The sequence below is a fragment of the Haliaeetus albicilla genome, chromosome 12 (assembly GCF_947461875.1).
Source record: "Haliaeetus albicilla chromosome 12, bHalAlb1.1, whole genome shotgun sequence".
In the NCBI taxonomy this organism is placed as follows: Eukaryota; Metazoa; Chordata; class Aves; order Accipitriformes; family Accipitridae; genus Haliaeetus; species Haliaeetus albicilla.
Window position 1 is genome coordinate 25,369,439 of NC_091494.1, and position 13,285 is coordinate 25,382,723.

General features: G+C 44.9%; 1 protein-coding gene and 1 long non-coding RNA gene across 2 annotated transcripts in view; one reads left to right on the forward strand and one right to left on the reverse strand.

Annotated features, from left to right (window-relative positions):
* The window catches only part of PLEKHO2 (pleckstrin homology domain containing O2), a 29,374-nt gene extending 23,936 nt beyond the window's left edge, over positions 1 to 5,438 (forward strand). The window contains exon 6 of the mRNA XM_069798564.1: positions 680 to 5,438. Coding sequence (XP_069654665.1) covers positions 680 to 1,918 — 1,239 coding nt within the window. The 3' untranslated portion in view covers positions 1,919 to 5,438. The remainder of the gene's footprint in view (positions 1 to 679) is intronic.
* LOC138688080 (uncharacterized) overlaps positions 1 to 13,285 on the reverse strand; it is a 35,592-nt gene that overhangs the window by 16,729 nt on the left and 5,578 nt on the right. The gene's annotated exons all lie outside the window — the stretch shown is intronic.

Consider the following 13,285-nt stretch of genomic DNA (forward strand, 5'->3'; position numbering starts at 1 on the left):
TTATTGTGGAACAGGCTTTGAGACGTTCTTCTCAAAGGAAGTAGTAAAATAAGTTCTGTGCTTTTGTCCTAATTCTTGATTGCTTATGGTTATTGGCTTTGATATTCTCGTGCAAGCTGCTGCACTATCAGGCAGAAAATAACTTGGCAGCTAAATGCTCATGACATTCACAGAACATGTTGGTCTGGGGAAAAAGCGGGCCTATACAGGGGGATGGAAGTGCTTCGCTCGATGCATTCAAGATTTGCTGCAATGTATGTCACTTGACCCAACTTTCTTGTTTGTTGGGTGAAATGTTTGGGACTCGTGATTATCATAGCTCATTAAATTTTAGCAGAGCAGATCACACTGGGTTTCACTTACCAGATTAACGCTGGTAGAGCTGGCTACTGCTGTTAAAGGGTAGTACAGGGTGATGCTGCATGGAAGAAGCGCAACCTCCATAGATTGCTCTTGAGCTACAGAAAAAGCTGCTCTTAAAAGAGCACCGTTTTTGTTATCAGTCAGATTCTCCTTGCAGTTTTGACAGATTTAAGTATAAATAGGGTGAATGTGTGAAGCAGTAACCCCTTGCTTGCCATGCTGGTTGTAAGGGTCTTGCACTTTACCTTGAAGTTAAAGGATGGACACAGGATTGATGATGGGATAGATAGTGAAAAAGTTCTCTCTTGTATTTCAGGCTGCCAAGTCTACATCAGATGGTATCCTGCGACTAGATCTGGATATAGTAGACAATGGACCGCCAAACTTTGATTCCACTATCAGGGAAAGTGACAATGCACCACCTCAGAAAGAAACTCCAAAGCCACCTATGCCACCCACAAAACCCACTGGCGCAAAAGAAAACCAAGATGCAGAGAACAATCTTCCTGAGCAGGAACATAAAAAACCTCTGTCTCCTCTGTTGCCTCCAGATAAGAAGCTTAAGGAAGGCATAGCATCAAAGGACAATGTAAATGCCAAGGAAGAGGACTCTGTAGGCCCAGAGGAGAATGTGGAAGGATCCCAAGCACCAAATGAGGAGAACAAAGAGAACCTCATTGACGTCAGCAACAGGGGCATAGCAAAAGCTCCAATTCCTCCTCCTAAGAGTGTGCCAGACAAGCTAAAAGTAGCTTGGGACCAACCAGTCCCTGAGCCTGAAAACACAGAAGACTTGAAATCATCAGGAGATAGTAGCAAAGACAACCTTGCTGAGATTGCCACTGCAGATGTTACAAAGCCCCCTGTTCCTCCTAAGGTCCTGTCAGAAAAAATGCTAGCCACAATGAACTCCAGCCATGGTGACCTGGAAGCTGGTGGCTGGGAAGACCTGGAGTCTGGCAGCTCCAAGCCCCCAGTGAACGGGATCGCAGCAGGTGAGGTAGCAGAGGTCACATCCCCAACAGCTGAAACTGAAGAAGGAAATGGGAGAACCTCTGCTGAGAAGGAAGAGCAAACTTCAGCAGAAGAGATAGAGACTTCCTTAGCTACAGAAACAGGCCATGCAAGTGTCAAAGGAACTATTGAGAAGCAAGGGTCTGTAGAAAGTGCTTCAGGTCTCAAACTTCGCAGTTCTTCTCTGGGAGACTTGCTGTCTGATAGCAAAAATACACAGAGAGCACCTCCAGGCCAAGGTTTCCCGAAGGATTCCCATCAACACTTAGCTAAAATGGAGGAGAAAGTTGCTAATGAAAGGGAAAAGACAGAAAAACTTCTGCAGAAGGTTTTACGTCAAGGGTTGGAAAAGGCCCAGGAGGGGAATGGACCCCCAGTGATGGCAGAGACATTACTGAATGAGGCAGTAGAACAACTTCGGCAAGCTACACAAGTTTTGCAAGAAATAAAAGGTCTTGGAGAACTGAAAAAAGAAGCAACACAGAAACAGAAAGAAAAGCAAAAGGATCTAGTGACTCTTTATAGGAGAAGTGCTCCCTGACATAGTCTTCAAAGAGACTTCTTTCTCAAAATGAAAGCTAAACATTTGCCATTTATGATTTGTACCGTTGCTAGGCCAGTGTTTAAAAGGTGGTGTTTTGCTGTGCACACACCACGTTTATGGGACAGAATCGAGCTTTGAATTATAGCATCTTTCTCTCTTTCTTCTTGCTGTACATACCAGTCCAGTTCTAATCCTCTTAGCACAGCAGAAGGTTACAGGACGTTGAACGGTTTCAAAAATGTGAATGCTCTTTAAGGACTCTGTCCAAAGTCCTTTCAATGGATCAGGCCTTAAAAATTACTGGTAATCAAACCAAGCCAGATTTTTGAAAGGAGCAGAATGGCTATTCTAGCAAAAGCCCCTGTCTGTCTGTATTTACAGACAAGCAGATACCAGATTACACTGGCACCTATCTGGTTTTCCCAGTTAAATCATTTAAGGATAAATGTAGTCAGTGTTTGTTCACTTGCTGGCAAGGTTTACCAGACCACCTGGCCCAGTGACATCTAGGAATGTAAATATAAATGGTTTAATCTTCTCCAAAGATACTCATAAAACCACATCCACAGTTAAAAAGTGACCTCACACAGAGGCAAACAAAACTGGCCAACTCCTGACTACAAGTAGTGTCCTCAGATGTGAGGCAGCTCCACGAAGGCGCTCTTCTGAGTCTGGCTGTGCAGAGCTTTACATGTGCTAAGCACTGCATGAGTGAATGCAAGTCTCAATGCATCATTGCCAGGCAAGTATTCATTGTTCCTGTTTCATTAATAAGGAAATTGAGGCAACAAGGTTACACTTGGCCTTTGAAAGAGTGTCTTCTAGGAGCACAACACGTTCATTATTGAGGACCATACCTGTCTGGTAACTCTGAATCCTCTCATCCTAGTTGGGAACAATTAGCCAGGCATTTGGAGAACTTGTGTTCAGGAGATCCCTAGGAGCTTCCTAGGAGAGCTGTCTTTAAGAATCTTTTGGGATATGTGTGTTCCCTTAGCTGTAGGCTTGCTCTCTGTGTTGTCTTGGGATGTTAACTGACAGGAGCATGTACATCAGACAGCAGGTCTGGACGAGATCCCCCTTCCTATTTAACAGGTCTCTACCTTCTGAGTCCTGGCTAGCCTGAGAGCCGTGGTTTGGCACAGACGTCTGTAACTGAAGTACATGGAGGGAAAGGCATTTTGCACGCACAACTTAGGGGCTGGTCCCAGTGGCTTAAGTATATTAAAATAAAAATGCATTGCTACAGAAGGGTGTGAGGAAGGCATTGTATAAGGCTCTGGCACAATTCCCATAGCTTCCCTGCCCACCTGCTGAAAGCAACCACAGTTCCCGTGGTCTTTAGTGATTACAGCTGTGATAAAATCATGTCTTTGCACCGCTGCTGTATAGCCCTGTACCTGAGCTGGGTACCCTCCCCTATTCTCTGTAGTTGCTCTGAGAAGAATCATATGACAGCCTGCAAGGCTTCTCCTTTGCTAGAGCCAGACTCTGGAAGCACAGAAAAGGTCGATCTTCCCAGTCTGGTTTTAAGGAGTGACATGCTACCTAAGCTTTCTTCTCTTGTTTGCCAACACTGCCCTCTTAGCTCACCCATTTCTTTTTCTTCTGTTCTTTCTTTTATAATTTCCCAGATTCCACAAGGCTGTAATGGGCTGCAAACACCCCCCATGGCAGCAGCCCAGTAAAGCTTCATCTGAGCCTCTTCTTAGGCTAGGCAGTGGGCATTTCAGGTCTGAGCACAGAAATGTTGGCTTTGGGCTTCCAAATACCCTGTTTTTCACCACCCAGAGCCAGCAAGACAGGTAGTGACTAGAACTGATGCTTCTGCCTCTTTTGATTAAGCGAGCCTTGGTTTCACTGGTCTGTCCCCCTCTCAAGACAGCCATAGACATCGCATGGGAATTCACTCGTTATTCTCTCACGTGGAAAGTTCTACACAGTCAAACACTCAGGGCTCAGGTGCCAAAAAGCTTTGCTTTGAGACAAAAAGTTTTCTATGTTCTAAGCCCACTCCCAGGCACACAGCCTGGAGCAAACTTTGGATCTGTGTCATTTGCTGCTGTAGATTCAATGTGAACCATGGGTCTTACTTGCCTTTCCAGACATGCTTAGGACAAGGGCTAATAACACAGACAATACTCAGTGCCTATCTGCTATCTAAATGTATTTTTCTGCATGTGCACTTTTGTTTACCGAACACTGTGTGGTATGAATGTGAGCTGTCAGAACCTGGTGTGCACTGGAAGTCAAGGGACATCAGCTTCAGGGAGTAGACAGGCTTTTGCAAGATGCAGTTCTATAACAAGAGATAAATTAGATGGGGAAAAAAACAGTTCACACTAACAGGAATATACACAAACCAGGGCAAGCTCTGGGTACAGGTTCATATCCCAAAGCTGAAGCCAGTCCTAAACTCCAGGATGGGCAAATCAAAGCCTGGAACTGAAAACCTAGGAGAATGGAAACAGCTCAAGGGATAGCTCAGTCCCCTAATGTAGATACAAATGCTTTTGCTCTCACAGGTGTTTTCTTGTGGCAGTGTGTTCTGTGGATACCCATCTGGCAAAGCGCTAATGAAAATACCCAGACATCCCTATCTGTTACAGCCAAACCTACAGGATGTGCTTATATTTACTGTATATTTTTATATTATACTAAATATTCTAATGAATAAATGTCTGACATTTTACTGAATTCCCATCAGTAGGAATCTTAACAGATAACCCCCCCCATATCTGTTAGGAAATGGGCAAGTTAAATCATTTTACAAGCAACAGCTAATTACTGTATTTGCTGTACTAACAGAACTTAGTAGATTTGTATTATGTCTTGTAAATACGTATAACTTAAGTAAGTGGAATGTCCGTAGCACCCAGTAACTCTATTGCTGAAAACGCTATGTTAGAGACTCTTTGGTTTTAACTGTTTTTTCTAATAGGGTTAGCAGTTCATCCTAAAATGTCTAGCTGGGCCGTAAGCCTGATTCACCTGGACTTTGCAGGAAACAACGCATCATGATCCTTCTGCAGTTTTCCCACTTGTTCTTCTCATTCTGGTCATGAGCCAGGCTCTGCCTAGGGCTGGAAACTGCCTTCTCGGGTGTTTTTACATGCTCCTCTGAAAATGGTAGTGCTGGTCAGAGTCACGAGACAGGATCCTAGTCTGCTCTGACCTCATACAGCAACTCCCATCTTCAGTGTGCGTCCTGCCACCATGCACCTTTTTTTTAAGTCTCCCTTTAAACTTTCATTTAAACTTACATCTAATTTCTGGTTGCACTAAGGCTGTTTTTTTGTGCCAGAAAACCCTCTGGGCATGGAGTGCTGGGGTGTGAGTCTGTGTTTTGGGCTGTGCCACCAGGTTACATGTCTGTGACAGGAAGGAAGTGTGTTTGCAAGCAAGCAAATGTGGATGACTATCTGAAAAGCAGCTGCTGCAGCCCGTGGAAAGGCAGCACTTTGTCTCCTGCTTGTAAAGAGCTTTGAGATTTGGCAATAAAACCGTCTTTTAAATATCAGCTGTTTAAGAGCCATTTGTCCTAAACAGGAGCAAAGAAGAGCCACCAGGAGTGGCACATTGAGGCTTTGCTCTGGAGGAGGACGTGCTGCACAGGCTGGGGTGAGCTAGATGCTGTGCTAACCACAAGCCTGGAGGAAGGAGAAGCGCTGGGGGCTGTGGCTGGCACTGAGCTGGAGCTGTGCGGATCCTGAGTCGCTCCTGACTCATCCCGGCCTGCCAGCTTGGCTGCCCTGGCCAGAAAGCACGGCTGAGGCCAGGATCTGCTCCTGCTCCTTCTGGAAAGCATCCTCATTGCTGAAGACCTCACCAAGTGCAGTCACCAGCAGTGCTGTCTGGGCTGCCCTTAACAGCTTCATGTGGACTCTCTGGTGTCTACAAAATGTTGAACTCACTCTGATGAGCAACACCAGAGCCTCGTTCCTCTGTCCAGATGCCAGTAAACTACAGGAAGATAAGCTGGTGTCACAGTGACTGTTTCCCTTCTGCAAAAACTGGGTAGAAACTGGTCAGTAGGTTCAAAAGTTACGAGGAAGCAGAAGAAAGAGTGCAAGTATACACACCATCCTATTGCACAACCTTGGCTTCATTTGGGTAAAAAAATGTGCTTAGCAAACCCTCTAACCCCTTGCTGGGAAGGGGGCTGTTCCTCAAAGGAATCTCCAAGACACGGGATTGATTTCTACAGATACACTGTAGAGAAAGGCACTTGCTTCCTCTCACACTAAGAAAACAGACATCACATTTTGGCCTTAAATTGATATTGGTAAGGAAGTGTATAGCACTATGTGAAAATTGATTTAAAAACACCCAAATGAAAACATACATAGTACTGGCATATGAACCATTTGCCTGACTGCTTTTAATTCAATGAATAGTTATGGGTTACTGGTTCAAGAGACTGTGTAATTTGAAATAGAAAATGCAGGTCCTAGGTTCTGTCCAGTGATCCCACAGAACTCAATAATTTGCAACTGAAAAAGAGCAGAAAGAGCTCTTCCAGTCCCAGAGTGCCAAAAGATTTACTACAGCATTGGCTAGTCTACTCGGATGACTAATTATTCTTGCTATTAAAAAATGTGTGTTTTATCTTAAGCATGAGTCATCAACAGTGAAGCCCTCCAAGATTTCCCCGTTCCAGCTTAAGAGTTAGAAAATTGCAGTCACAGAAGATATCCATCGTCTTAGAGAATGGAGATCCCCGTTTTGTTATGCTATGCAAGTTCACGTACTTCAGAAAGCAAGTGCTTAATTTATTCCAGGAAACTTAGTCACCGTGTTCTTCTTGTGCCTTACCTCACAGCTAAGCAACCCACAATATTCCTGTGACAAGTGCCGATGTGATGTTAAAAGCATTAATGATTTCATTCTCAACAGCAATCCTGCTGTCTGAGGTCAACGCGAGGTACTTTAAGCCATGTATTTTCCATCTCTTCCTGGGTATCTGAGACCCAGTCCCACCACCATCACTTCAGAGAGCAGCTGGAGGCTTAGCCCTCACATCTCCTGCTGTGCAGCATTAGTCCCCTCTGCCCGAGCTAGCCCGGCTTGGCAGTTCAGAGGTTGTAAAACACATATGAGGAAACGGTGAAGAAATACTACCTTAGTGCAAAGATGATACATAAAGCACATGTATTCATACCTATAGAAAAAAAAAAGAAAATATGGAATATTGCAAAATGACATTTGTAAGAAGTTATTACAGGAGGGATGGCTGTCAACAGCTTATCACATAGACTAGTTAAAGGGAAAAACACAAAGTTGGCTTAATTTGCAGCAAAAAAAGATTGAAGACTTCTATTTAGAAGTCTTCCAGGCCCAGGGTGGATGTATTCTAGAATGGGATCCACAGGGAGACCTCCATCACTGGGATTTCTTAAGAGCAGATATGCAGAGAAGGTGGGTATATCTCACCCTCTTCTGCATGGAAAGGTGGATGAAACTGTTGCCTGAAGTCCTTCCCAGCCATATGGTTTCTGTGGGACACTGGCAGAAGCCTCAGCAACCAGACTCAGGGGCTAATAAACCCCACAGGCTATTCAGGTCTTTAACCCTGTTTTCCCTCTCGCTGAGGAGCTGTGGGATGACAAACACGGTGGCCTAGAAATCCCCCGCAGACCCTGCTCACACCTCAGCCTGGCCTGCTCTCCCCAGCTTTCTTCTCTTCTCCTCTTCTGCTCCAGAGTTCAGTTCTCGTCTCTCCTGATTTTCCCATCTCATGTGCCTTCTCTGCCAGAACAAGTGATTCCTAGAAAGCTCAGTGATGTGTTGATAGAAGCTGTCCATAAGTTTTAGTTGTATTGCTGCCAAGAAAACCTCCTTACTCCTCACCCCTGTTGGATTTACGAGCCAGTTTCTACATCCCCATGGGGTATAAGTTTACACTTTGGAACGTGGGCATTTTTCAAAGTCAGGAAATTAATTTTAAAATTATTTGCTCAAAATAAATGAATGAGTGGAATCAAAATGCTGGGAACCCAAGCTAGAACTAAGTCCATTTTTTTGACTAAAAACACTATCGGTGCTTCTTTTATAGCATCTTCCAGTATGAAGACCTGAAGGTGTTTTGTGGCCATGAATTAATTCCGCCTTGCAGTGCAAGAGACAGTGGAGCTTCTCACCCTGCAGAATGAAGGCAAAGGCACAGAGCATTGAAGAGCTGGGCTCCAAAGCCATTCTCCTGCAGCAGATACTTTTCATTTTAATTGGTGCAGTAGTGACATTTTGCAGCAAACATTAGATGACCTGAACATTAGATGACCAGATTAAATGCTTCTACAAACAGCAAACAAAAAAAACCCAAAACCCAATTCTAAGAAATTGTCCTTTGACAACTTTTCTAATCTTTAGCAGGGATAGGAATGGACCTCCAAATCCTGCTTTCTTTGGGCAATATGACAGTTAAAGAACTGTTAGTCCTAGCCCATAAGTGGATAAGACATACTGTGCAAATACTACAGATAGCTGTTGAATCTACCATATTGTTCATTTAAAACAAGAAATAAGAACTTGAAGTATTTTGGAGATTTCTGGGGGAAAAGACAAAGCCATCTGGAACAGAGACTGTAAAGGGGGTGTACTGGAGAAGAGATCAGAGGTAGGAAGAGGACAAGATATGGGGAGGCAATGCTAAGTACTAGCTCCCATTCATGGGTAAGGATGTGATATATATGCAACGCAGACAGATCCAAACTCTCCTTCCCCTCAGAACTACACAGCAGGGTCATATCCAGAAATGAGGATATTTGAAAGCTGGTTACTGGCTTTCCATTACCTGTTATTGAAACATTGAATTCCCTCTTGGTCTCTAAATAGTTTCAGATGCTTGGTGAAGTTTTTAACTATATTAATATTTTTCCCACCCACCCAAAAAAATTCAAGTAGTTTTGAAGGAAAATTATTTTTTCCTTCCGGAGAAACCTACCTTGCACAGAAAGAAATGCTTCTTAAAGGAGAAATACTAATCAGTTTCAGATGCAAGTTATCTAGCACACCACCACACACTGGGATATTTATCACTGAAACTGATAAAACACTAGAAAAATCTCCAAAAGTCCAACAGATATGCAAGCCAGTATGACTAACTGGGTGAGGATCTGTGCAAACAAAACTGCAAGTTCCTCTACTACTTCGTTCGCAACAAGAAGTCAGTTTTGACATACTGGCAAAATATTCCGCGTTTGTTTAGACCACATCACCATGACAGCAAAGCACTGCCCAGCTCTTCATGTATTGTACGTCTTTGCAAGAAACAGTGGTGAAGGGGAAATGAAGCTCAAAGAAAAAAACATGGCCAGATGTCACATGGGAGATCACAGGAGATACAGATTTGAACCTACGTTCTCCGGTGCCAGTCCCCAGCACATGGATAACCTTCTTGTCCAAGCAACAGAGCCTCTGATCAGCTCTTTCTCTGGAGCAACACTGAATTTTCAACAGCATGGGTTGAATTTCCTGAGCGAGGCAAATAAATGCCACTTGTTTTCAACTGCCAAGAAGTAAGGAACTTCTGAAAGGTCATCAGTTCAAACAATAGTTATGTATTCGAATGACAGGATTGCTCTCAGCTTAGCCACGCTTCTCCTTTTTTATCCAGGTGGGTTCAAAATCACCCACCCCCAAGGGTAAAATCAGGGCCTCACTGGCATTGCTGGTGAGAAAATTTCTGGCAAAACGTTTTCAGGGCAAAACAGCAACCCAAAACTGTTAATAGAGGACTACAGATGTGGAAAAGTGCCCTGGTTTAAAAAAAAATGTACCAAAAAAGCTTTGAAAAGTTGACATTTCAAAAGGGGACAGTTTTGCTCTGCAGCATGAAAACACAATTTCAACACTTAATTTACAATTTTTAAAAGTAGGAAATTACATATTTTCATGGAGCTTATATGGTTGCTTCCTGTCTGCTTAGAGAAGCTTTAAAAATTTTTAATTTTTTTTACTTGCTTTAGATAGGGGAAGAGAATTCAAACCCTTGGGAAGGCTGAGAAGATGGGAAAGCTCTTTCAGTCTGACCTAGGCAGACAGAATAGGATTCCTGGGCATTTCACTCAAAATGGGGCACAGAGATCCAGCCTGGCTTCTCTGCTCCTCCAAGGAGCATTGTTTCATTCTCAGATGATCCAGTCAGGCCATGGGCTGTGGTCCATTTGTTTTGGCTCAAGACAAGACTAGCTGCAGAGGTACAGGGTTGGTTTTTTTAAATGAGTCTGTCATTGCCCAGAGAGAAAACGCCATTTTCTCAGACAATAACAGTAAACTTACAGATGTCAAAAGAAGCAGTCCCTAGAACTTCTTTATGGAGTCTGGTCTCAGTCCTGTGACAGGTTTGCATTCAAGACTGTCATGTTCTTCTGGTAAACAGCTCATTTGGAATTAAAGTATTTTCAGTGCTAAAAACAAGAGATGTGAATTCGGGGGCTTGCAGCCAAAGCCACCATTCCTATAGAATAGAAAGAGCACAGGCTGTTCTCTACAGCTCTGCATGCTCCTGCTCTGCTCCTTGTGACAGAAGGCAACCTCCGCAGCAGCCCCATCCCGGTTAGACATCACCCCTGTGGACTGTGAGACACGTCAGCAGAATAGAAGGAATTTTTTGGCCTCCGATTCAGGACCCTTGGAGGACCCCTCCCATTCACCACAGTGAATAACAGCAAATTGAAATGCAGCCACTGCCTACCCCAGTTTTCTGGCATTTAGCAGACACTTGCATCAGCTAATTACCACCAGTCTTGTACTACCCAGAGCACCCAAATACTGCAACAAACTTCTTTAGGGAAGAACATGGTGTCTGCATACGATGCCATTAATACCATGGGAATAGCATCTGGGTTTGAAGATGTAATGTCCACGGGTTGGTTCTGCACAAATGCACTGATGAGAGGAGCCAGCCCTTTGGGTTTTGACCCCAATTTCTAGATTCAGCAAACAACAGAGGCCAAGAGAGTTTAATTTTCTTTTTTTTTCAGAGCGGCTAGGTGCCCGACAGAGTTACTGTGGCTGTAACTCTGCTGTGTTACAAGCCATCTCCAGCAAGAAGGCACTGGAGCAGGAGGTAATTGAGGGTTGGCTCCCGGAGGGAATTTTCCCTTAAAAGGATAACTACATTGTCATGATGAAACCAGCTTGCTTCCACTGCCCGCAGAGCTTTTTGCAAACACGGTTGCCAGAGCTGGGGGCGGCGGCGAGTATTAACAGCAGACAGCTAGAACAGCAGGGCAGTGGCTGCTCCTTAAATGCTACAACAGGAACTCCAGCCTCTCTCAGCCATGCTCTCCTGTGATGGGCAGCAGGACATGCAGGCAGCCCCAGAAGGTCGCTTCAGTGCCATGTAACAAGAGGCCAACTCCTGCCATCTGCTCAAGGTAAAAAGAAACCTAAGTAAATGAGGGATTGCCACCAAAGAAACCAGCTTCACAAGAAGTGCTTGTGCTCAAAATGAGCAATATTTTCAGAGAGGGGCAGGCAGGATGCCAGCTGAAAGCATACCAAGGCCATGCAGGAATTTTTCCAATTAAATATTTTTCCACCAGATAATAACCGAAACCCCAGCTTTTCATTTGAGAGTCCCTGGAACAATTCTGATCAATGCTCGTTAGATGAGATCAAGGAGAATGATGAGAGAGCAGAAGCCTAGGGTGGCCTCTTGCCCAGCAGCAGGCTGCTGAGAAGGGAGAGCCAGGTTTGAGGCCAAGCCCCCCTCTGCAAGACTTAGACTGGTGATCTGAAGCTCAGCTTCCCATAACCCAGAGGAAACTGCTTTAACTCTAACACAACCCCTGCTCCAGGCCCAAGATACCTTCTTGTCCTCTGAACAGCCCACCCACCTGGAGCTTTGCACTGTGCTCTCCGGTGCAATGCAGGAAGGACTGCATTGTGGTTTTTACATGGAATGAGGCTGAAATGGGAAGGCCTGGGTTTGGCCCAGCTGTAGTGAGTGGCAGGCACTGGTTCCCACCTCACAGCTAAAGCCTTCCTGTGCAGATTTTGGGTGAGGTTTTCAAATCTGACTCATGCTCGTGCGGTCTCTTAACACAGAATAACCCACCCATCGTGCTGCAAGAGAAGAAACCAGGACCCAGTGTTTCCCTGCACCCTGATGAGCTAACAAAATATGCGCGAGTGAGCAACAAACAGCCAGATCTCAAGTGAGCAGAGACTCCTGAGCTGGCAGCGCAACAAAGGCTTACACAAAGTAAACCACCATCCCTTCCTCTGAGGACTGGCAGCCTGTTACCGAAATCCAAGCAGCTATAGTCCTTATATTACAGTGGGGAGTCAAAGCATGGGACAGAAGCCTAGAGAGCTGGCGAGACAGATTTCTGGTCACCACCAAGCCATCGTTGCTGGAAGCAGGATCTCCTAGCACTGAGCGCCTTTAAGAGACGGACCACCAGCAACTCCCTCCAGACCACAGAGGTCAGCTCAGGAGCTGCAGTCACTGCAGCCATTCCCAGCTCTGCCTGGTGGTTGCTCCATCTGGTCCCAGCCTGTTGCTACCCCTGTGAAGTGTCCGCTTGAAATAGTCCCATTTCAGGAACTCTACAAGCAGCCACGGAGATTCAGCACACTTCCTCTTAGCTTTAGGGGTAGAAAACTTTTATTTTCTAATCAGTCTTTCTCTGTAGAGAGACGTATTAAAAGCTTCAGCAGGGTAAGTGCGTTAGTGCCGATAAACAGAAACTCATCCAGAGATTAACAGCAGAAAGCTGGAGAATTACAGGTGTCTACAGGCACAGACTGGTTGCCGTTTGGCTTTCCCTTTCTATGAGTAACAGCATGAAAATGAGTCAGGCTCTATAGCTGAGTCACAGTGGGTGAATATAAACTTCCTCTTCGGACCAGGAGAACATGGGCAGGTGGAGGAAGAGCTCTGTATATTCTGCCCTAGATAAACACAGCATGGTGCATCCATGGGGCTGTGCAAGTCCTGCTCTGGGGTCTGGGATCTGCAACCCTGTCCCAAAGGAAGACCCTGTGGTGGAAACATATGATAAACATACAACAACATCTGCCTTCTGTTTCCTGTGCTTTGTACAGATTATCTCTCTCTACAGATAACCCTGTCCTTCTCAAAGAGAAAGCTGGGGTTTGTGCTTTTTGAACACCAGTGAGACCAGCTACAATGTGAATCAGCTCATTCTATGTCTGTTCGCAGACCACGTGCATCACCACATCTCAGCATCATCTGCTAGACACTAAAGCAATGTGATTACACATCTGCCCAGGATTGTTTGTTCCTTCATCCCTCCTTCTATAAGCACATTGCACAGAAGCCAGAAGCAGGACACGCAAAGCGCTTTCTGCATTCACGTGTGCTCTCTCCACAAACAGAGCAAAGCTGACGCC